At 43.8% G+C, this 24,245-nt stretch overlaps 1 protein-coding gene across 1 annotated transcript in view; it reads right to left on the bottom strand.

Annotated features, from left to right (window-relative positions):
• Maml2 (mastermind like transcriptional coactivator 2) overlaps positions 1–24,245 on the bottom strand; it is a 330,933-nt gene that overhangs the window by 7,286 nt on the left and 299,402 nt on the right. Inside the window, exons 3-4 of the mRNA XM_013346103.2 lie at positions 5,191–5,394; positions 530–641 (exon numbers count right to left, since the gene is read on the bottom strand). Coding sequence (XP_013201557.2) covers positions 530–641; positions 5,191–5,394 — 316 coding nt within the window. The remainder of the gene's footprint in view (positions 1–529; positions 642–5,190; positions 5,395–24,245) is intronic.

Genomic DNA, 24,245 nt, shown 5'->3' with positions numbered 1-24,245 from the left:
ATAGTGGACACGTGAGCACAGACACGGAGAGTAGTGAACACGTGAGCACAGACACAGAGAGTAGTGAACACGTGAGCACGGACACGGAGAACAGTGGACACATGAGCACAGACACAGAGAGTAGTGAACACGTGAGCACAGACACGGAGCATAGTGGACACATGAGCACAGACACGGAGAGTAGTGGAGCACAGGACATGGACAAGCGAGAACTCATGAATGGAAGAAGTGTGGTCTTTCTGAGGGTAAAGGGATGAAGACAGAATCTCACACTCTAATCTGGCTCCCCTGGAGTTTACTATGTAGCACAGGCTGGACTGGAAGTCCCAGAGCTCCTCCTCCTCCGAGTGCTGGGATTATAGTGCGAGCTACCAGGCCAAGTTCTCCGTGTGGTCTGTGTCTGATGGTTCAGTGAGAGACAGCAAAAGGGTGGAGCAGAAGGAGGGGGAGAAAGCAAGAGAAATGGAATAGGTTTTAAATAGGTCCCCCCCCCCAGCTATGATTTGTATCCATTTCCAAGAACTCTCACCAGAATACTGAGTGGCTGGCTGCAAACTTCCCGAGTTTCTTCTTTGGTCTTTGTAGTCCGGGGGTGGTCTTGTCAGGTGTCGGTTCATCTGATCCTGAGGGGAAAGTTTCTCCTTGAAAACACAAATGAAAACATTGAACTGAGTGAGCGTTTCTTCAGTTACAAAAGTCTGTATGATGTTCAAAAGGGTACAAATACAAGAAGAATTTAGCCTGTGCGTGGTGGTGCATGTCTGAAATCCCAGCCCTTGGGAGGCAGAGGCAGGAAGGATCACAAGCTTGAAGCCAGCGTGGGCTATAGAGTGGGAACTTGCATCTTACAAACGGAACTATTTTGCACTGTGGGTTTGGATTAAGATTTATCTGTTAGTGTCAATTCAGAGACAGATCTTTCCGTTTGAATCACTTTCTCTACGAAAGTGCCATTCATTTCTGCTCCTCCTCCACAGATTTCTGCTTTGTGTCTACTGAGCATGTTCATTTCCTTCATTTTGTAGTTAGACTTCAATTACGGGGTTTAATTATGGGGGCTAAGGGTGGTACTTCCTGTCTTATGTTGTTGCATGTGTGATGAGCTTTGGTGTCATAGACTTTGGAGAAATGTTTGCCAGGTAAAATGGAGCACACCTGGCTTTCAATGATTTCATCTGGCGACCTCTCCTGGGAAGAGGTGTCAAGAGACTTGCTAACCTTCCAGGTACTGGTGTGGGCACCATATGCACGAGACGTATCTCCTACCTGCTCTTAGCAGACCTTTGAAGGGAACACAGCTTGTTTTCATTCAAAAGAGGACACGCAAGTTCATTAGGCTAAGTAGCTTTCCCTCCCAGAGCCCACAGCCATGCAGCAGATACCAGCTCCAGAGTCAGGAACTCAGGGCCCTTCATGCTTCTCAGGATCCTGTTTGAAAATCACCTTCAGATTCTTTCAGTGCTTGAGTTTGGGTGGTAAGAGAGGAAACAGGGATGCTGTTTACTGCTGCCAATGCCTTGACTGACCTTCAGGAACAACCCCACCACCATCCTTACTCACAGTGGCGAGGAGTAATGAGGAGCCACTGCTGTCTCAGGAGTGCTGAGAGAGCCTGGGGGACCTAGGGAAGTGGAGCACTGTCCTAGATTGATGGAAGAGTAGCTAGGATGTGCTAGCTGGGGGGGTCACATTGTGATCTTGTTTGTTTTTAGATAAAATGACCAAGTGGCCTATCTGCTCTTGGTTTATCATGACACCAGAATAACCCTGTCTGAGTTGACCTGTGTTAAGACTTTATGTTACACAAAGAAGAAGATGCCTCTCCTAACAGCTTGGGATAGGGATTCCTGCTTTTTTTCTTTCTTGGTGTGCTTTGGAAACTTTCTGGAATGGCTTCAGTGCAATTCCGTATACATTGTAAAGCAATATCCATTTCTAAAGATAAGAATAATTGGCATAGGTAGAGACAGAAGACTGTAATTATAGGAAAGTCAATACACAGACAACCGTAACAGACAGATGAGGCCATTAGCTGGAGCCGAGCGCGTATCTGCCCCACTCAACCTCATTGCTTGTACTCAGCTCTGAGATTTCCTAGTGGGATGTGTGTTCTCTGAAACAGACAGGAGAGGACCTTAAAATAACAACAAACCAATTTCATTTTTTGTTTCTAAGAAAAAACCCAAACTTTAAAAACTCATAGAATGTTTTTGAACACCAAGTAATTCATATAAAACATAATTTTGATGAGCTAAGCATAAATGAATCAGAAACAGATGGATTACATTTCTTTTAAACATGGGTTTACAAAGTAAGGGAAACTATTTGTGTGTGTGTGTTTGTGTGTGTGTGCAGGGGGAGTTGCCAAAACCCTAATTGTTTAAGAAAGAGCCTGGGGTCTTCCACCAACCCAGTGTGGTAGTGAGCAAGCAACCCTGTTGTAAACACTTGTGTGAACTGACAGTTTTGATTGTTAAGCCAAGAACAGGACTTTGTGAAATCTTTTTTCCAAGAAGCATATTTCATATATAATTAGGTGTTACTACTGTTTGTATCATAGTGCCTGCGTGCGTGTGCGTGTGTGTATGTGCGTGCGTGTATGCATGTGTGCGTGCGTGTGTGTGTGTGTGTGTGTAACAATTTGTTCCTTTACTCCCAGTCACACACTACATTTCAAACCCAGATTTATTTCATCTTAAGCAGTTGGGTTTTTCTCTCTTCCACAGAGCAGTATACGCTCAAAGCTTTAGCATATACATCTCTGAAACCCCGAGTTTCCTAATACTCTGTGTTGCCTGTAGATACAGCAGAGGCTATGTTGGCATGCTACAAGACCAGTGAAGTTTGGACGCCAACACTAAATGGAAGAAGCTACAATGAGGCTCCCAGGTAAACTCACACGGTCGTTGAAATCAGCTCTGTGTAAAATGAAATGAGCTTTCATCGTGGCCCGGCCTTTCTTGTTTCAGTGGTATCTGTCTTGCTTTGGTTTCCTTAGCCATAAAAGTGCAAGATTTGGGAGAGTCCTTTAGTTCTGCAAAACCTCAGCATGGTGCCTGGCACACAGGAGGTGTATAACACGAGTCAGCAATGACGGTCAAGGTAATAACTGCTACTCATCTCGCCTTCTGTGTGTGTCACTTTGGGAGAAGGGTGGAGAGAAACAAAATTTTATGAAAAAAGCACCTCTATTTAGGTGCCCATCTGGCTTTGCCAAGGCCCTCAATGGCTACAAAGCATATGCTAATGGAAAGAGGCACCAAAGGCTGCTTCTTCCTGGCTATGCTAAAGAGCACGGGCAGCCTGGATGGCATCTAGACAAAGAGAAGTGTGAATGCTTTGTAAGAGCCACGGAAAGTGCAGCTCTGTTCCCATTCATCTCCCCACTGCCCTTTGCACCTGTCCCATGAGACTGGCCAGCACCATGGTCAGGCCCCCAAGAATGTGTGTGTCACTTTTAACCAGAGGCTTTTAACAGACGCAGAAAACCCGGAAGCTCCATCTTGTAAAACTAATCAAATTTACAGTGTCAATGGGAATAATAGAAGTCTTGCCAGTAAGTTTGTTTGAAATGGTGCATTCTCTCCTCTTCACTCTTGTTTCTAGGCTATTCAGGTTGTAAAGGAAAAAGACAGGCGGAAGAAACAGTTGGGAGGACAGATCTCAGACACCTGTAGCATAAGTGCTCACTGACACTTGTCATTTCTTTAAAGACACGTGTGGCTGCTACATTGTTACTAGTTTATCTGAAACTAACCAGTAAATACAGTCCAGGACTGCCACTTTGGTCTTTGACCATCCCTCTGCCTAAAATGGTGTACTCCACATTTTCTATCAGAATACTGTAGTCTTACCATGTCAAAGCCAAATTTGAACTCATTTTGGGAGATGAGTTGCCAGATTTCCAAATTGGAGCTCTCCTATTGGCCTCTATCTTTTAGTTGGTTGCAAATCCAAACACAATGTTCCTCCTCCTCCTCCTCCTCCTCCTCCTCCTCCTCTTCTTCTTCTGGGGCAGGATGACCCTCCCACTACCACCCCACTCTTCCTCCTCTTCCTCCCTCCCAACTCTCTCTGCACCTTCTGATCTTTAGTAGATGTAGCCTCTCTCTGTAGAAATTTTTAGAACTTTCTCTACAGCATACCATTTAAGCATTTGCATTACAATAGCTTATTTGTTTGATGCCCACAGTGGATGTTGGGCTCCATCAGGGCAACAAGGGGGAAAGGAACTGTCTTGTTTGTGGCTTATATTTTTATGATCTTTCCATATTTATTGAATATTCATGGATTTTATAACACTTTACCTTTCTGGCTGCTTTTAAAATGTTTTTTTGAGTATAAAATGATTTGATTGGCTTTTCTCATCTTGCAGTAAAACCCAGAACCTAATGCATGCTGGGCTTACACTCTGCAACTGAGCTGCATCTCATGTCCTTGTTCCTTCTCCTTGGGTCTATTAGCTCTGTCCCTTTTGGTTTCACTGGGCTGGGGAGTTTGAAAGGAGAGGGCGTGGCAGTCTTCAGCAGTGGAGTTTGGGTCAGAAGTGGCTGGTGCTGTCTGAGGCTACTGAGGAGTGGGTGGATAAGATACTGAAGCGAGGTCAGAGCTGGCTGGTGTTTAAGGAAACAACCTTGTGCTTCTTAAAAGGTTGGGTCAATATGGTGAAGGTGGACATTTATTTAAAATGTCTTTTTAAAAATGGTTCCCCATTCTGAGATGCTTTGTTTTTTGGGAAGCCAAATCTTGGGGGTGAAACTCCTGCTAGCCTTTAAAAATTCCCTTTAAAGCTCATTCACCTCTAAAAACCAGTTTGGAGTTGGGATGATTAAGGTGCAGCTCACTCTTTCCTGCCCTCCAGGCTGGGAACAACTGAAATTTCATTCACTCCATTCAAAGGCCCTGCTGGCCACAGGCATTCCTGAACTGGGCAGGGCTGGTCATCAAGGGGACGGGTATTCCACAGGCCTAGCAGCTGGCAAATCAGGGTTGGCTTTTTGTTTTTGTTTGTTTGTTTGTTTTCTCCCCTGCTTTTTAAATTCACGGGATTTAGTTTCTCTTGCAACCACTACACCCTCAGTACTCTCGCCTACGTAGATAAGAGAACACAGGGAGACACAGAAGGGCAAAGGGACCTGTCACATCTCCAAGGTCAAGAAGTCACACAGAGAAGCTAGGAGGTAGCTTTACCGAATCAGCCAGCATCTGCTGCTGGAGGAGGAGCTGTTGCTTGGGCTCCATGGCTGGCCTGTGCAGGGTCTGTTTCTTCCCCATCATTTGCTGATTCAGCAGAGACTGCTGGGAGTTCATGAAACCACTTGCCGTGTTTGGATTTGAGCAGGAGTTGGGACTTGGACTGGGGCCTGTGTTCTGGCCTACCACAGTATGTTGATCCTGCAGAAGAGAAAGGAGAAGGGGGAGCTACCGTGAGTTAAATAAGACACAAGGAGCACAGGATGTGAAGCTTAGATGACAAACATTTTCACCCTGCTGGAGAACAAGTTTGGTTAATGGGCTGGACATCTGGAGAATGGCTTTTGAAACACAGACAAAATCGTTTCCTAACGCAGAAAACAGAGCGGGTAGGTGAAGGGTGGGCACTGGATAAACTCCCATCTGACTCTTAGGGCAGAGTCTCCTCATTCCAGGAGGTGTTCATGGAACTTCAAAGAAAACCACTATGGGAACAGACAGTGATGCCTTCAACAGCTCAGAAGTAAAAGCCATTTCTAAAGCCCGTGTGCATTTGTTGTTTCTGGTCCTATAGTAAAAATGGTTTCCAATGTGTTTAAAAGATGAATAGCCATTCTGCACATGAGGCATGTGTCTTTTTACTCGGGAATTTAGTGGCAGTTTATGCTAAGGGGACGCCCTATTCACTGGCAATGGCAAGGAAAGTCACGGCACGTACCAGGCAACATTGGATACCAGGGAATCACCACGCTGATCTGAGGACTCTGCTAGTTTTCCACCATTGGTAGATTAGCACCCTGCAGGAAATGGAGCTCAACCCTGTGAAATATCATCTTTTCCCAGTGAAATGTATACCGAGTGTTGGAGGAAGCCGCTAGTTAGTTCCCGACTGCTCAGCCCCAAAATAATCACAGAGATGATGTGGGAGTCCCCTGTGTGCTGTGATTACCATTAATGAATAAAGAAACTGCCATGGCCTGTTGATAAGGCAGAACTTAGGTAGGCAGGGAAAGCTAGGCTGAATGCTGGGAGAAAGGAGGGTGGAGTCAGAGAGACGCCATGGAGCCATCGCCAGAGTCAGACATGCTGTAACTTTGTGTAATCACAGCACACAGAGGGGACTCCCACATCAACAGAGCTCTGTGCTAGTAGGGTTCCAAGGAAACTAGAAATCATAGTCCCCGTGGAGGTCCATATCTAACCAAGGGTTGGAAGATGCTCATATGTACAAAGGTCAGGAATTACAAAGTCAACCTAAGCATAATGCCATATTCTTGTAATCCCAGCTCTCAGAAGGTAGTGGTAGGGGACCATGGGCTCAGTCATCCTCTGATATACCGAGTGTGAGGCCAGTCTGGCATTCAGGAGACTGAGCCTCAAAGAATAAAATCCAAACCACAACAAAGAAAACATTATAAAATAAAAATTTAGGTTATGTAAAAGAAGCACAACATCAAAAATCCTTATCCATAGATGACAGGGTTCTGGGAGGTGGGTCGCTTTGCATATATGCCAGCTCATGTTTACGGTGCCTTAGAGGCCAGTCCAACCCTTCCTCCCCAGCTGGACAGCATGTGCTTACAGCAGACCAGAACAGGAACTGTCACGAAGTCTGAGTCCTAGAGTGAATTAGCTTCTCCTTTATTTCATTTTTAAAAATGTTAGCCGCTAAGCATTAAAGGAGTAGAAAAGCTGCCGGTCTGAAATACAGTGCAATAGGAAATGTGGTCCTAACAGCTGCCTCAACAGCAAAGGGTCTAGAATAATAAGGACAACCACATGCTCAAACTTAACGCATAGGACAGTCGCAGCATTCAGGGTTTTCCGACATTTATCCAATCCTCCCAAAAAACGAGCAAGAACTTGTGTTTTCATCTCAATTTTTTAAAAATGTTTATTTATTTATTATGTATACAATATTCTGTCTGTGTGTGTCTGCAGGCCAGAAGAGGGCACTAGACCTCATTACAGATGGTTGTGAGCCACCATGTGGTTGCTGGGAATTGAACTCAGGACCTTTGGAAGAGCAGGCAATGCTCTTAACCGCCAAGCCATCTCTCCAGCCCCCATCATCTCAATTTTGAAAATGAGATATCTGAGCTGAGGGAGACTGGAGTTGTAAGGGCGAGAGTGGAGGAAGGTTTGAAGCCAGGTCGGCTGGACTAAGAATGCTGCCTCTCAACTGCAGGCAGTAGACACCGAAGAGAGAACTTTGTGTGAGCCATTCACCAAACGGTCATCTTGTGTATGATGTGGGCCCTCTTCCCATATGGCCCATGGCAGTCCCTTTCTCCCGTGGTGTGTCTTTCAAGCCACTAAGAATGTCCCTGGCTTAGGGACACAGAGGGAGATCTGGGAGTCCAATGTCTTGGGAGGAAAGCAGAGGAGGAAATACGCAGGGGTGGGAGGTGGGGGGTGCGGGTGGGGGCTGAACCTTCGGGGCTCTTCAGAGAGGGAAGCAGAGCCTGTGACGGGAAGAAAGAAACAGCTGAAGAGTGTCAGAGCTGTGGGGACTGACGGTGGAAGGAGCCGAGCTGAGAGAGACTGCCCGGGAAGCAGCCGTTAGACCTCCGCACTATTTCAACCCAAACAATCTTTTCTAAGACATAAACTGAATTTTTATGCAAGGTTTTGAGAGAAAATATTTCATGTTTAAAGGAAATGATTGACAAACAGGCAGAAAAATCTAAAAGACTTTTTGATCTCTTTGAACAGCTTTACCGGGGACTAGAAAGGAACTCTAGGGAATGGCCATGCCAGTCCAGGCCCTGGTTCTGGCATTTATTAGGTACAAGTTCTGGCAGAAGTGAATTAGCTTTCCTCATCTGTAGAATGGGAAAGGGGACAATGATGATGGTACTGAGGCGGTGACATCCCAGAGTCCCTGTGAGAACAAGAGGGTACAGTCAAAACACTGGCTCCCAGGAAGGCCAACCACGATGGCCACTCTCTTGGCTCCTAATGAGATTTCAAGAGTGCATTTTGGGGGGCTGGAGAGATGGCTTAGTGGTTAAGAGCATTGCCTGCTCTATCAAAGGTTCTGAGTTCAATTCCCAGCAACCACATGGTGGCTCACAACCATCTGTAATAAGGTCTGGTGCCCTCTTCTGGCCGGCAGCAGACATGCAGACAGAATACTGTATACATAATTAATAGATAATTTTTTTTTTTAAAAAAAAGAGTGCATTTTGATTTTCATCTTTCACTTTTCAAGCAAACAAGTCAGGCCTCACAGGCTACTGAAAGGTGTTCTGTGTCAGCCTTACCAGAGATGCAGAGTTCAGTCTTAACCAGAGGGGACACCTATGCATGCACCCTCTGCTTACACATGAGCTTACAGTGTACACTGGGAGGTGGTAGATGCCCCAGTGCATGGTCCCTCACCCATGAACAATGGGCAGTTCTAATTGGACTCAGAGTCTTATTAATAGCACAAAAAAGGAAAACATGAAGTTTGGGGCAAGGGACACTAAGGGAAGCTGGAAGGAAGTGGTTGATAGATAGGAACAAACTACCCTGCATTAATGTATGCAACTTTCAAAGAATGAATAAAATATGATTAAGAAAAAGCAAAAGAAAAGAGATGGACAGCGTGTTTGGTGCTGGCAGAACTGGTGAGCTTCAAAATAATTTCCAGAGAGATCTGGAACAGCACCCATCCCCGAGATTTATAAAGGATGTGCACGCCAAGGAAATGCAGCTCTTTTTCTCGCTAATCGAACAGATGGACTGTTCTAAATTTAGTTTCATTCCTAGACAATACCAAAAATATTCTGGGACCCTTTTCCCTAGAGTCTCAAGTGTTGTCCAAATCTGAAGCTAGTGCTGGGGTAGAGAGACATGCCCTGGTGTGGTGGGAAGAGGGAGAGACACGTTCTTCTGGAATGTTGTAGACTGTTCACCTTTGAACCTCACCACGACACTCTTGCATGTTCTTTCAGTTTGTGATTGACGTCACATTTAGCTGCTGTCACATTTTCTGCCCTTATGTTAGCTGTGAAACACAAGACACCTCCTTCACAGACATGCCTTCATTGCCAAGATGTTGTGCAAACTTCAGTACATAAAATATTTTGAAAGAAAAATATGCTCCAGTGCATTGGCTTCGGTTTCCACATCCAGGCTTGCTGCTTCTCCTACATTCGGCAGCGGAGAACTCAGCATCGTACAAGTCACCTGGTTCTCCCTCCACCGGTGCAACTTTCCCTCTGGAGGGCAAATGAAAGTCATGGTGAAGTTGGCACACGCCCAGCATCCATGACACTGTGTGGACATGTGTGTGCTTGTGTGGTTCATGCCTTTCCATTGATGTAGTGTTTTCTATCACAGAAAGACCAAGATTCTAGAGAAACTGGAATCAAAGAGTGATCTGGTGACAAGAAACAAACACACAGCTGATTAACATAATTAACTCAAGCTATCTTTCATTTATGTTTTTTTCTGTTTTCAGCTCTAGTGCTTGATGCTAACCTACCCTGTCTTTATTTCTACTTAATATATAGTCATAGGTTTTCATACCCATGGTGCATATGTATATTAAGATGATAGATGTGTACTCCCACATCCAGTTTTAGAATACATACGTATAAATATATTTCTACTTTAATTTTTTGAGATTATAATTTAATTTTTTTTATTTTTTTATTTTTATTTTTTTTGGTTTTTCGAGAGAGGGTTTCTCTGTGGTTTTGGAGCCTGTCCTGGAACTAGCTCTTGTAGACCAGGCTGGTCTCGAACTCACAGAGATCCGCCTGCCTCTGCCTCCCGAGTGCTGGGATTAAAGGCGTGCGCCACCACCGCCCGGCATCCGATTATAATTTAATTATAATATTTCCCCCTCCCCTTACCTCCCTCCAAATCCTCTCTTATGCCCTTCCCCCCTCAACTTCAAATTCCATGACCTCTTTTTTTCAGCAATTGTTATTGAATTACAATCTTATATGTATTTGTAGATACATACATGCTCCTAAATATAACCTGTTGTGTCTATATAATTTCGCTTGTGTGCATATTTTCGGGGATGACAGTTTGGTACTGGTACTACTTGGTGAGCTCTTCCCTGGGGAGAACCACCTCTCCCACCCCAGCTTTCCTTAGCTGCTATAGTTCTTTGTGTAGGGCTGAGGCCTCAATTTAGAATAATTAACAAAACAGTTTGTATGAAGAAATCTTAGGATTGAGAATTAGAGGTGAACCTTGGCAAATGGATCTACTTTACCAAAGAATCTCAGTATATTGTGGCCGACACTTGAGTAACCTTCCTAAAAGATGCTACAAAATAAAACTGGTGTGGTTATTGTTTCAATGTGAAACAAGGAATCTGTCTGTCTGGGAGGACTGAGTTCAGCCAAAGGCAGGAGGTGGTTGTATTAGACATGTCAGAAGACAGCAAATCAAAGAATCCACCAGTTCCTTGACAGGCGGTTGAGATGGGAGGGTTTACTGGATTTAGTCACTGTTAAAACAGTTTTGTGAGCTGTACAGACACACAACAACTTTACAGAGGACCTAAAACTTAAAATAAGCATTGTTCTCCTTTATTTAAAAATAACTGAAGAATATTGTTAGTCTATGCATCCGAATAAAATGGCTCTCTGTGTCTCTAATTTACAAGGAGGATATTTAATGCTTTTCCCTCACAAACCAAGTCCTCCAAGTTACTAGAGACCCCTGGGAGGATTTTGGCTGGGATGACACCCTTTCTTTTTCTTGGCTTCCAGAGCTAGGCATCTGCAATTTGCAAAGCAAATTCAAGATAAAGTACCCAGCTGGGCCGGCTGGTACAGTAGAGCTCACAGACTGCTTTGCCATTCAATCCATCTTTCCTCTCTCCTCCCTTTTTGCTTTCCCTGGCTCAGTGACCGCACTGCTCAACTATTCCCCTGGGCTATTTGTCTTCAGCTCTGCTCGCTGATAAAGCCATTTCTTTATCACTCTGCCTGAGAAACTAGCTGCCCGAGCTGTTTCTTTTGGGTTCACGCTCGCTGCAAGCCTGCTCCTTCAAGTCGTTTATTTGGGCTTATAGGTGGTGAGGTGGCTGTGGGCAGCTGAAGTGATTAAAGGGCCCCTGTTTGACACAGTACAAAGGTGGCAGACAGGTTTCTCAGAAACTGCCTGGGATGGAGTTTGGAAACCGAAGAACCAAAGGGACAACTCACTCCCTTCTCAGGTTGGGGACTTCAGGGCTTAGTTTCAAGGGTCAGCAAATGACACAGAGGGCACACCACATCCCACTGGCCACCTGGCTTTTTGGTGTACAAACAGTATGCAAGTGAAAGTGTCGGTCCCTGTTCTGATGACATTGTATTTCAAAGAGAAGAGCAAACAGTTTGTAGCTGCCTTCACATTATAATGAGAGCTCAAGAGTTGTGGCTGAAACCTCGTGACTTAGAAAGACCCAAACATTTACTATTTGGCCTTAACAGAAAATGTTTTTTGCCGTTTATCTCTGCCAGCCAAGTGATGCTAGAAGCTGAGTCTTTTAAGTTACGCCACCACAGTGTGTTAGCGCCATCACTACCCTCCTCCAGCACCCATGGCACATGTTGGCAATGGAAGATACTTAGAAACTTTGCCCAACTCCACATTTTAGGTGAAGACTTTGTCTCAAAACCTTAAGGAATTTAATCAGACAAGGTCACACATCTAACCAAAAGTTGAAGAATACCTAAATCCTGGGAAATGTATTACATAAAATACCCACTGACTGAAGAGATGGCTGGTTCAGTGGTTGAGGGCACTTGCTGCTCTTGCAAAGGACCTGAATTCAGTTCCTAGCATACACCGGGCTATTCACAACCACCTGTAAGTCCAGCTCCAGGGGACCCAACACCCTCTTCTGGTTTCCAAGGGCACACATATGCACATGGCACATGTACACACTGGGGCACATGGGCACACATGGGCACACACATGGTACACATAAACTCATGCAGGCACACACACACAGGTCATTTTTTTTTTAAAATCTAAAATAAGAAAAGATTCATTTGCTTAAGAGATTTGCAGCTTGCCTGATGGAAATGAGAGGTTTGTGTGTGTGTGTGGGGGGGGGGTGTTGGAGGAGTTTGACAAGGAAGGGGAATGTATTGAACTTAGCATTTTCCTTTGTCCTCTGAGGTAGTTCAGGAGGAGGATGCTTTTCCTCCTTAGCTCTCCAACACGCCCTATCCCCTCCACTCAGCAGGAAAAGTCTGAGCCTGTACTTGTGGTCTCCTTGGTTTCGCCGATGGAAACGAGCTTCCTTCAGATATTAGCTAATTTTCAAGTCACCAGGACACTGAGCTTATTTTTAGCTTTGGGGTGGACACCTATTATGGATTGGCTGTGAGAACAGCTCCATGAGGAGGCTGCTTTGGGCTGGACTGTGGCCAGGAGCAGAACATCAGCGGGTCAGGGCGGAGTGGGAAAAATGTGCTCACTCGGGGGAAGGAATGAGACAATTTGCTTAAATGAGAAATTCTTCAGCCTCAGAAAGGCTCTTTGTGGTGGGCCCGAGATGTCTGCTCTCCAGCTTGGCCTTCAGCTCTCTGTCTCTAGAGCAGTGTTTTGTTGTGATGCCGTGAAGATTTTGCAGAGCTACCATTTCTGCCCTCCTCTCGTCTCCACAACAGCAACCAACAGCTTCATCTACTGTTTCAGGAAGTGTGCAAATCCTCTAAAGGCACAATATTTGTTTTTGAGCATAACGATGTATCTTACGGACACCTCCAGCCACTGACTAGGTATTTAAACACAGAGCCAGCCTATGGGGGATATTTCCCAATCAAAGCGTAATGGTCCCATCTGTCTGGAACATTCCTTCTCTGTTTCTCCCTCCCAACTGATGCTAACTTTTCCTAGGCTCAACTCAAATGTTTATCAGGAGGTCCCTTCTGGCTCCCCAAGGCTGAGGCAGGCGAGGTTCTTCTGTGTCTGAGACAGACGGCACTAGTCTGGGCCACAGTGTTTGGCTCCCAGTAGCACAGTGGCTCCTTGGTCTATGCCTGTTCGTCTTCTAGCAGTGTGCTCAGATGGCTGCGGTGTTCATCAGGATTGTCCCTAGTCCTGGGCACAGTGGGCCCCTAGAAAAGGGTCTTGATTTTAAAAATGTACACCAATGAACAAGGAAGCAGTTCAGATGGGCTTCCTGTCATAAGACACAGACATAATTTGTCAGAGTGCCGATTCTCCTCAGTGATCCCCAGGGAACTAGCAGAAGGGAAAGGCAAGGGTGGAGACAAGTTCTTTTATTTTTATTTTTTTTTTTTATTATTATTATTATTATTATTATTATTATTATTATTATTATTATTATTATTATTATTTGTTTTTCGAGACAGGGTTTCTCTGTAGCTTTGGTGCCTGTCCCGGAACTAGCTCTTATAGACCAGGCTGGCCTCGAACTCCCAGAGATCCGCCTGCCTCTTCCTCCAGTGCACCACCACCGCCCGGCTTATTTTTATTTTTTAAATAATTTTGTTTAGGGGCTGGAGAGATGGCTCAGTGGTTAAGAGCATTGCCTGCTCTTCCAAAGGTCCTGAGTTCAATTCCCAGCAACCACATGGTGACTCACAACACAGAATATTGTATATATAACAAATAAATATTAAAAAAATAATTTTGTTTATTTATTTATTTTATATCCCAGCTTCAGGTTTCCCTCCTTTCCCTCCTCCCAGTCTCTCCCTCGGGGGGGCCCCCCTCCCCTGCCCTGGTTCCCAACTTACTCCCACTGTTTCTCTTTAGGAAAGGCCAGGTCTCCTATGAGTATCAGTAAAAAATGGCACATCAAGCTGCAGTAAGTCTAAGCAACATGTTAAGGCTGGGCAAGGAGACCCAGAATGAGGAGTTAGGACCAAGTTCTTAATCCCAGTGTTTACAAAGGGGTGTGCTCTCACAGAGAGGCCCTGTGAAAGGCCTGGAGGGTAGGAGATAAGGGAGCTTGCATTTCCTACAGCAGGGGAGCAGTGAGCACAGCCATAGCATGCCATCTGAAATAACTACTCCCATTAAGGTGTCAGTGTTTGCAAACTAGAAGCCCAGGTCATGCATCAAAGGCTTGACAGCTCATTTAGCCCCTTCCATAATGACATTTTAACTATTATTCCAATTTTATCTCCAAGGAGGAGATTTAAAAAACTTGTTCTAAAAGGTGAATGAGCTTGGTAATGTACAGAATGTTTAGAAAATATCCCCACGTTCTAAGAGCCATTTGAAAAGTGGAGAGCAGACATAACCGGATGAAATCCCAACTCCACTTTCAACAAGCTGGATGGGGGTAGCAATATCACCAGGACAATTTAAAGACCAAAGAGCACACAGTGAATAAAGTTCTTGTATGAATTCAACCTCAGATAGGCATTAATATCTCTGCTTAAATTAACCTGACAGTCACTGAACATCATTTAACTACATGACAACCAACTAAAGTATGTAAATACCAGCTAGACACCAACAAGCAATAAACACTCAGTCTCGTTCACTTAATAGAGCTAAACATTATCAGTACAGCTCCTACCAAATGAAACAAGACTGGGAAGTTGTATACGTGGGCAATTTTGTCACTGGTAGACTGTATCTCACAAATGGCCCTGATGTTATACCCTTAAATAATGATGGCTCAAATGATTGCTGTGGGTCTCCAAGATCATACCAGTTACAGTCTTTGCCTCATAAGGAATGTAATGTTTTGGGGGGTTGTTTTCGTTTTATTTTATGTGTGTGGGTGTTTTGCCCCATTTGGTCATTGGATTTTCCGGTACTGTGGTACAGTTCACTGTGAGTAAGGGAATTGAACCCAGGTCTTTGGAAGGACAGCTGTTGTTTTTAACAGCTGTGCCATCTCTTCAACCTCTTTTTGTCTTTCTTTTTCTATTTTTTTTTTAAACTGGGTTCTCATGAAGCCCAGGTTGTTCTTATATTCACTATGTAGCTCAACCTGACCTTGAACTCCTGGTCCTTCTGTCTCCTCTACCTCCTGAATTCTGAACAACAGACGTGTGCCACCACTCCCAGCCAGCACAGACAGTGCTTTCTGTGGCTGAGTAAACCTCCAAAACTCACACTGAAACTTTATCCTTATGGTGGTATTAGGAGGAAGGCCGTCTAAGATGATAGAACTGTGGGGGTCCCACCCTCGGGAAAAGGCTAGAGCCCCTTCTAACAGGAACTGTCTCTGTCCATCCTGCCCTCTTCTGTCTGCCTGAGGGAACGAACCATCAATGAGAGGCCTCCCTCAGCAGACACCCATGTCAGTTCCTTGACTTTAGACTCCTCAGGCTCCAGAATCAAGAGCGATGTACGTCATAGCTTTTGTAACGTCATAGCTTTTGTAAGTGATGGGTTTGCAGCATTTGAACAGTGCCTCAGAAACGCGCCAGGCACAGAGGGAAAGCTAACATTTATTTTTAACTATTATCAGCTCACACTTTATATATTTTTATACATAAGTATTTTCTTTGAGGAGTCTGTTCCTACAACCTATGAACTTTATTAATTTTAGTCTTTCATTATGACCTTGTGCTTTGCTTTTCAACTTAAGATGTGGAGTTTAGATTATACTCTTTAAATTTTAATATGGCAGAATAGTTAAAATTTTAATTATACTCGATAAAGGGAACAGTAAATACCACTGTGAGAAAATGATTCAATGTCTATTTCTCAGCTGAGTGGTAAATATGATTTAACAACTTGGCATGCAAAGCTGTTGACTCTCTTGGTGGGCACTGGTGGTGCGCACACACCTTTAATTCCATCACTTAAGAGGCAGAGGGCAGAGGCAGGCAGATCTCAGTGAGTTCAAGGTCAACCTGGTTTACAGAGTGAATTCCAGTACAGTGGGGTCTACATAGAGAAACTCTGTCTCAAAAAAAAAAAGAAAAAAGAAAAGAAAAAAGAAAAAGAAAAAAGTAAAATAAAAGAAGAAAATCAAAGAAAAAAGAAAAGAAAACAAAACAAAACCAAAAGAAACAAAACAAACCTCCAAACAAACAAAAAATGAAAACAAAGAAACAAAACAAACAAAGTTAAAACAAAACAAAAGCTCTTGCTTCTAATCAAATAATGGGTTGATTAAGATGGGGTAAAAAAAGTGTTTCTTTGCTTTCATAAATGAATGGAGGCTTGCAATGAAAATGCTAGAAAAATGTATAGACAGAATGCCGGATATATTCACACACATGAATGCCAGAAAGCACAATGTAGAATTGTGTGGCTCTGGTACTAACTTCTTAAGTGATTTTTAAAAATATCTATCATGTCTATCTTTTCTTTGGTTCTGTATAAAAACAAACAAACAAACAAACAAACAAAACAAAACAACAGTTTCCTAGGGATAACTCTTAAGCTTTGATTCTCCATTCTGTATTAAAATGTACAAAACAAATCTCAAACAATCTACACATTGTAACGTCTCTCCTCTTAAGAGAAATGGAGGATCTATTCATTGTCATTGTTCTGTTTACTACCAAAGAACCCCAGAGGCACAAGCATTGCACACTGACTGGTCTATGTCTTCATGTTCTACAGTGTCTTTGATAATCTTTGAGGGCTTTGTTGCAATGGCCACACAGGACATTAGGAAGGAGCCATGTGTTCTCTGTTACAAGTAGCACTAAAGTTTTCTCTGGATTAGGAGACAAGCCACTAAGCGCTTCAAATAAGTCAGTTCTTAAGACTCTAAGGGACCCACTTCAAAAGAGTGGAGATTTCTCTTGAATCGGTTTCCAGAAAATCAGGTTATTTACTAAATCTTACGTATGCAAATGATACAAATACATTTATATCAGCAGGGTACTAGAGTAGCATTTTAGACAAACGATAACCTTGAATAAAAAGTCTACTCAAACAATGAGGAAGGTCAAGGGTGTTTTGGTCTTATATTTTCTAGCTATTTTTGATCAAATCAGTTGCATAGCTGTCTACTTTGCTGTTACTTTGTAGCTACAACTCTAGAAAAGAAGAACAGTGAGAATTTTAAAATACATTTAATGTTGAGTAATAGGATTAGGGATCTCTCTCTCTCTCTCTCTCTCTCTCTCTCTCTCTCTCTCTCTCTCTCTCTCTCTCTCTCTTTGAGAGAATATTCCACACAATATTTCCCACAAATTGGAAATTGTCAAATAAGTAACAGGTATGTATTTGACTAAAAATCAGATCAGCTTCACTTAGAGCACAATTCACACTTACCCAAATATTAAGAAAGTAACACAAATACTGAAAGCTCTCAGTAAAATTGCAAACACCAAAGGTGGCTATCACATCCAGTGTGCTGGTTGTTGCTCAAGAAAAGATCCTAGAGACATCACTCTGCTCACCAAGAAAGCCACGAATGTAAATTCCACAGTATAGATGGACATGAACTTGTAACCCCCATTTCTCAGCAATTTGGGGTTGGTTGGTTGCACCCGGTTCTGTTACTTGTAACTGGAAGCAGATTCTCGATTGGAACTGTAACTGTCCAGCCGTTTTTCAATGGGGTAAACATTTGTGGCTTATGTGCCTAACTGCTGATCTGGAGAGAATGCGGGAAGACTGGTACTCTGTGCGATCCCCAGTGTTTACACGGCCTTGTGCTTTCCAGCTCCACGCGGCACTTCTGAGGAGAACATACATCTGGGTTGGCTGCAACTCCTCGCTGGCTGACTCGATTCAAATAGCAGCTCATTTAGTGTACATCTAACCTTTAAATCAAAACTATCCCTAAATTTGAGCCAACGGGATCCTTTTAGAGTTTAAAACTATTGCTATTCAACTATCCCGAAAGGGAAACAAAACAGAAAACTAAAAACAACTAGTTACTTCCCCATAAGATTAGCAGAGCTTGGGCCAAGCACGCAAAACGCCACAGCATTGGACATCACGGAGCTTAACAGCAACTATTTCCTATACATACATATTACCAAAAGAAAGTCGGTTTGAAAAGAATGTTTAAATTAACTACATCAGCTACTGTGGTTGTTTTGGCATTAGCAAGACACAGCTGGATTATCTCACCCAGGGGCCCGATTTGCTTAATGGATTTTAGCTGAGGTTCACGGTGTTCATCTAATTTTCCCACGGCACTCACTGCTGTGTTCCTCTGGTAGAAGCGGTTTTGTCTACACCACTGGGTGTCAGCATCATTTTTAAAAGTTGCCAATTTCAAGGTGTCAGGCTAGCTTTAGCACTCTGTGTTTAAAAGGCCGCCCATGAATATTTTGAGAGTTAATTAAACCTATGTGGGTTTTTTGAGCTGTTTTGATACAAAGTTAGAGGCTGCATTAATGTGGCTTCTTAGCCTTACCGTGTAGGGAAAGTAGTTCAGTTGGTTTCAGGTAAATAAATACCACTGACTGTGACAAGGGCAGGCCTGTGGAGACTGCCGTCCTCTGCAGAGAGCGGCCAGCATCGTCCTCCCCGCACCCAGCTCAGGTTGAACATTCCCAGACGGAGTCCTTGCTCTCTGCCTTCACCATCTTTCTGGAAGCTGGACCCATCATTTTCTCCTCCGCCATCAAGATGCAGTTAATCTCAACACTTTAACATGATCTTAGATTTTTAACCTGTCTTGCTCATAAGAGAGAGAAACTCTCTTTGCCTGGGGAAAGCACTCCTCTTCTGGATAAGTTTGGCAATTCCATCAATTTTACTGTTTATATTCAGAAAAATCAGGAAGAGGCTGTTGGCGTGTGGGGAATACCTTCAGCAGTCAAATTTACGATGAACAGAAACGGCTACTCCATTACAAGCCTACAAGTGTTCAGAGGCTAGAGGGGACTGAGGACTTTGATAGATACAGTTCCTTCGTAGGGAAGTCAGAAGTGTGGACTCATTTAGCAGCAGGCATTTGTCACAGCAAAGGAAGGATGTAGTGTTTCTATTTAAATGCAAATAATAGCCCACAGTGTTCCATATGAAGTGATTTATTTTGATGTATTTTCCAACTCTCCTAAAGATTTTAGGTAAGCTGCTTCAAAACGGTGTACAAGGACATGTGCTCAAGGACCAGTGTTACACAGTGGTCAAGCTCCTTCATGTAAATATTGATGGTCAAGGACAGGAAATCAGTCAAGCCCACCAAGGCTTATGAAGCGCTTGTTATGGGAAGCCATTCCCTGAACAAGAGCAGGGACATAGGTTAGCATCAGGACTCATCTATCCTCTGATCAATCCTCTGCCAACTATAAGGTCTTAACCAATTACAGTACCCATTATCATTGCAAAGTTTTCTTCATTGTACTGACCCACTATAACATCAACACTTAATTATAGCCAGAGAAAACCTATCTCGCCTTTCTTTATTTATGGATATGTATTTAAATATAGTCTCAAGATAATAAAAACTGCGTTGCTTACAGATCATGAATATTTTCTGAGGAAAATGGGTTTTATTTAGATATTTAAATGAAAAATGAATCTTTCCTGTTTGGGAGGATTTAGAGTCAATCTGCTGGGAGCTACTGGGACTGATTGGTTTGTTCTCTACAAGTCTCTGGGCCACCATGATACAATCTAGCTTGATGTTAAAGGAAGAACTTGTGGGCTCCCTGCAGACCAGGTAGAGATGGGAGCACCCCAGAGGCTGCATTTTGATGGTTTTTGAGGTCGAAACAGCTCTTACTAAGGTTCTCTGATTGCTCTGTAGATAGGTTAAAGGGAACGGAAAAGTGGCATTTTGACACTAACAATTATAATCAAGTTATAAAACACTGTATAAGTTGTATTTTGCAGATGTAAAAACAACTGTAACTAGATCTATTTGTTGAGGTAGAGAGGGAGAGAGGAAGGTGGGAGATTGTTCTGTTGGATTCCATCATGCTTCTAGGCACTCCGTATCAATACTTCCACATGACCATATATTCTGGAGCAACGATGCAATAATGCTTGACATAATTCTGTAGTTTTATAAGTTTACTTCAACCCAGAAAAAAGATGCTTTAAATTTAAAAATATTGCATTTTTCTTCCTTCAAATGCTTCTTGGTAGTAAAAGGAAGATTTAAAAATGCCAATATAAAATGCTATAAGCCAACTAATCAACAATAGAGTAGATATAATTATTTTTCCTTAACTTTTAAGAAAAGGTTAGTCAGGCAGTGGTGGTGCACAGTCGGGAGGCAGAGGCAGGTGGATCTCTGTGAGTCTAAAGCCAGCCTGGTCTACAGAGCTAGCTCCAGGACAGCCAGGGCTACAAAGAGAAACCCTGTTTTGGAAAATAAACAGAGAGAGAAAGAGAGAGAGAGAGAGAGAAAGGGAAGAAGGGAGGAAAGGAGGGAGGGAGGAAGAGAGAGATTTATTATCAAGACAGACCCCCAGCCTCTTATGCAACCCGGTGAGGAAGAATTTGGCTTGAAAATCACAATCGATGTCTTATTGATACATGATAGGAGGAACAGGGACAACAATTTACACTTTGATTTCTAACTGTGAACTTGCTGAATCTGAAAAAGTTGTGTACAGCCTGGCAATGGTGGCGCACACCTTTAATCCCAGCACTCAGGAGACAGAGACAGGTGGATTGCTGTGAGTTCGAAGCCAGCCTGGTCTACCAAGTGAGTTTCAGGACAGGCTCCAAAGCTATAGAGAAACCCAGTCTCAAAAACCCAAAAATAAAATAAAGACATTTATTTGGGAAAAAAAGGTGTGTGCATATGTGTTGTTTGTTCATATATATTTTAGAAATATTTTTATCTGTTCTTTTATAAATTACCTTTACCTATTTCACTTATTGTCAGAGTTCTAAAATTTGTTAAAAATTTCATGTCAAGGGACCAGAGAGATGGCTCTGCTGTTAGGAGTGCTGACTGCTTTTCCAGAGGGCCTGGGTTCAATTCCCAAGACCCACATGGCAGCTCTGTCTATAATTCCAAGATCTGACACCCTCACACAGACATACATGCAGGCAAAACACCAATGCAAATAAAATAAAAATAAATAAATTATTTTAAAAAAATTTGTGTCAAAATTGAGCCAAGCCTAAGGTTTGGGCTCTGACATGATGCTCGGGGGCAGATCTTCCCAGGCCTCTCCTGCACCCCTAGCTGGCACGGTAGGAACACTTTCAAGTTACTCCACCCTGCAAAAGAGCACTGCAGCTTCCAGCTACAGAGGAGCAGGGGAGGAAGGCAATCTCATAACAACAGACACCCACATTCCCTCATTACAAGCCCCGTCCAACAATCAAGTCTTTAACCAGAACAAAGGTTGACAGTGATTAATCACTAAGTGGTTCCTTGTTCCTGGCTGCACGTGTTCCTTCAGCAGAGACAGTCTGGCAGATTTCCTGTCTGTGAGCGCTGCTGTGCCATGCCTGAAGGGACGCTGCCTCGCTCGGGCAGCCCTCTCTCAATTCCCATTTTGAATGCTCCAGGAATCTACAGTCGCTCTGTGCACAGTATCTCTGCTCAGATTCGGAGTCTGGCAGACTCTGAATGGATACAGGGAACCCCACAATGAGCCGTTTATTATTTCACATCTGCTTCCTAGATTATGCTCAAGCATAACTGAAGAAATGGACTAAACAGTGTTTCTCCAACCTTGGACTTCTGTTCCCTTTACCCACCACTGTGGAGTTGCTAGGCTTCAGTCATGTGGCTGGTGGACATGGCTACCGTCAGTAGCATTTCTGTATGGGAACAGCCAGTAGGCTTGGTGAAGCATCATGCTTAAAAGCAAACGCATCATTTCTGGGCACCCTCTTTCAAATATTCTCTTTCACAAGACAGTGCAGTTGTTCGGTGAGCAAACATCACGGTGAGTGGCCTTGGGTGGTGTAATGTCAGAGTGACGTCCTAGCCTCCTTTCTGTGCTTTTGGTCCTGGCTTAGGCACTGTTTATCTGTCTTTCTAGGTCACACTAGGAGGACCTGAAGAATTTCCCTCCCATTTTTGACATGTAGGTACTGCCGATGTGGCTGTGTTCCCTGCGAGATGGGGCTGAAATGAGGGGGGACGATTGATTACCAGACACGGATTTCTGAAGGATGAGGGACAGAGGTTGTGGAAATAATGGCAACAGTAAAAACGAGCAGGGGAAACATACTGCCGTCCCAATAAACAGTGACATTTAGCAATGGGAGGACGTGGTCCCTAAGGACCCTTTGTGTCTGTTCAGTTCTCTTTCAAATGGACCAGAATTAAGTAATGACAGATTTCCAGAAGACAGAGTAGATTGTAACCCATCCACCCACAGTGGAGGAACTAAACCGGATCACCACATAGCAGAGTATCCGCTGTGTCCCTGGCCTTGTGTGCAGTGTAACCAGGGGGCACGAGATCAAGCCAGGCAGGCAATGCTGAAGCAGCACAGGAGAGACACTCACGAGACCCTTCCCTAACCGAGACACCCTGATAGCTGACGGCTGTGGGGGGATGGCCCTATACTCTTGCACATACGGTGGATTATCTAGAAGGAGAAAGAGGAGGGAGAAAACATAGTATTAGGAAGTAGTACAGGTCTGGGACAGGAATAGGGTGTGGATATGATCTAAATACATTGTTTGACATGAGAAAAAAAATCAAAAATACATAATTAAAAAAGAAACCAAATAAAATGACCACCATATAACTGGAGACTCAGGTAGCAGGGACCATAAGATGGTCAGAGCATGGAGAGCACAGCGGTCTGATGCAGAGCCCTTTCAGAAAGTGGACTTCTTCCAACCGCAGCCTCCCGGAGTTGGAACTGTGCAGAAAAGCTGCGGGACTGTAGGAGGATGGTCACAGGCGATATTTTAAAACCATCCAATCTGGGTATTTTGACTGAGTACAGCTTATCATTTCATGTTCTACTGGTGCATGTGTCTTTCCAGTTAGGGCAGACTGGCTTTATGTAAATGCCCTTTAAAATAACAGTTGGCTTGACCCGATCTTAATTTGTCCAATTAGAAACCAAGGCTGTAGTATTTGGTGGCTCTGATGGTTAATCTTCGCTGTCCACATGACTGGATTTAGAACTGCCATGGCAACACACTGCTGTGTGTGTCCATGCGGGTTTTTCCAGAAGGGTTTAATGGAGGCGGAAAGACCCACCTTGAACGTGGGCAGCTACATCTCACACCTTACAGCTCTGGAGCAAACAGAATGGCTGGTGTGCCTTGCCCGCCATGAGGGGCCTTCCACAACTGTGAACCCAAGCAGCCCTTCCTTCTTTAAGTTGCCCTTGTCGGGTAATTTTTTAATAGCAACAAGAATAGTCACAGACAGTGGCTCAAACCAAAGTCTTCAACAAAGACCTAGATCCCCCATGATGGAGTCACTGCAACTATGGGCAGCTGGCTAGAGCATCAGAGCAATTTCCAACTTACTAGCAAACACACGCTGCGTTCAAATACTGGCTCACCCGAGCTGTTTATCTATGAACACTAATAATGACCGTCGTGTGCTGGGGATTTACAGAGAGTTGCTGTTGACTCTCATAAATGATCCCACTGCGTAGCTTGATAAGGTCTGTGGGAGGCCTCACCAGGGCTCCCTTTGCACAGATGACAGCAGCAACACGTGGGATGCTTACTCCAGTCACCTAGTTAGCAAGTATCAGAGATGCCAACAGGCAGCCCTGTGCTGGGGCAGAGCCCAGAGCTGTTGTGTAAGACAGGAAATAACATGAACGGAATCCAGCCAGTGTCCCTGTTATAAATCAGTGGCAGACCTACATGGTAGGTACATACTGGAAATATCGCAACCAAATGATTGCAGATGTGTGTATCCTGCCCTCCATATGGGAACACTGAGCCCTGAGTGGCCGCTTTGCTTCTCTAACCTTAGTTTCTTTATCTGCAAAGCAAAGATGGTGCTTAATTTCTTCCCCCCCCCAAATTTATTTATTTTTATTTTATGGTGTTTTGCCTGCATGTTTATCTGATCTTGGAGTTACAGACAGTTGTGAGCTGCCACGTGGATGCTGGGAATTGAACCCAGGTCCTCTGGAAGAATAGTCAATGCTGTTAACCACTGAGCCATCTCTCCAGCCTGATGCTTAATTTCCAGGCAGCAAAACAATTTCTTCTTCTTCTTCTTCTTCTTCTTCTTCTTCTTCTTCTTCTTCTTCTTCTTCTTCTTCTTCTTCTTCTTCTTCTTCTTCCTCCTCCTCCTC

The sequence above is a fragment of the Microtus ochrogaster genome, chromosome 5 (assembly GCF_000317375.1).
Source record: "Microtus ochrogaster isolate Prairie Vole_2 chromosome 5, MicOch1.0, whole genome shotgun sequence".
Lineage (NCBI taxonomy): Eukaryota > Metazoa > Chordata > Mammalia > Rodentia > Cricetidae > Microtus > Microtus ochrogaster.
Note: the sequence above shows the minus strand (reverse complement) of the source record. Positions and strands in the feature narration are given on the sequence as shown.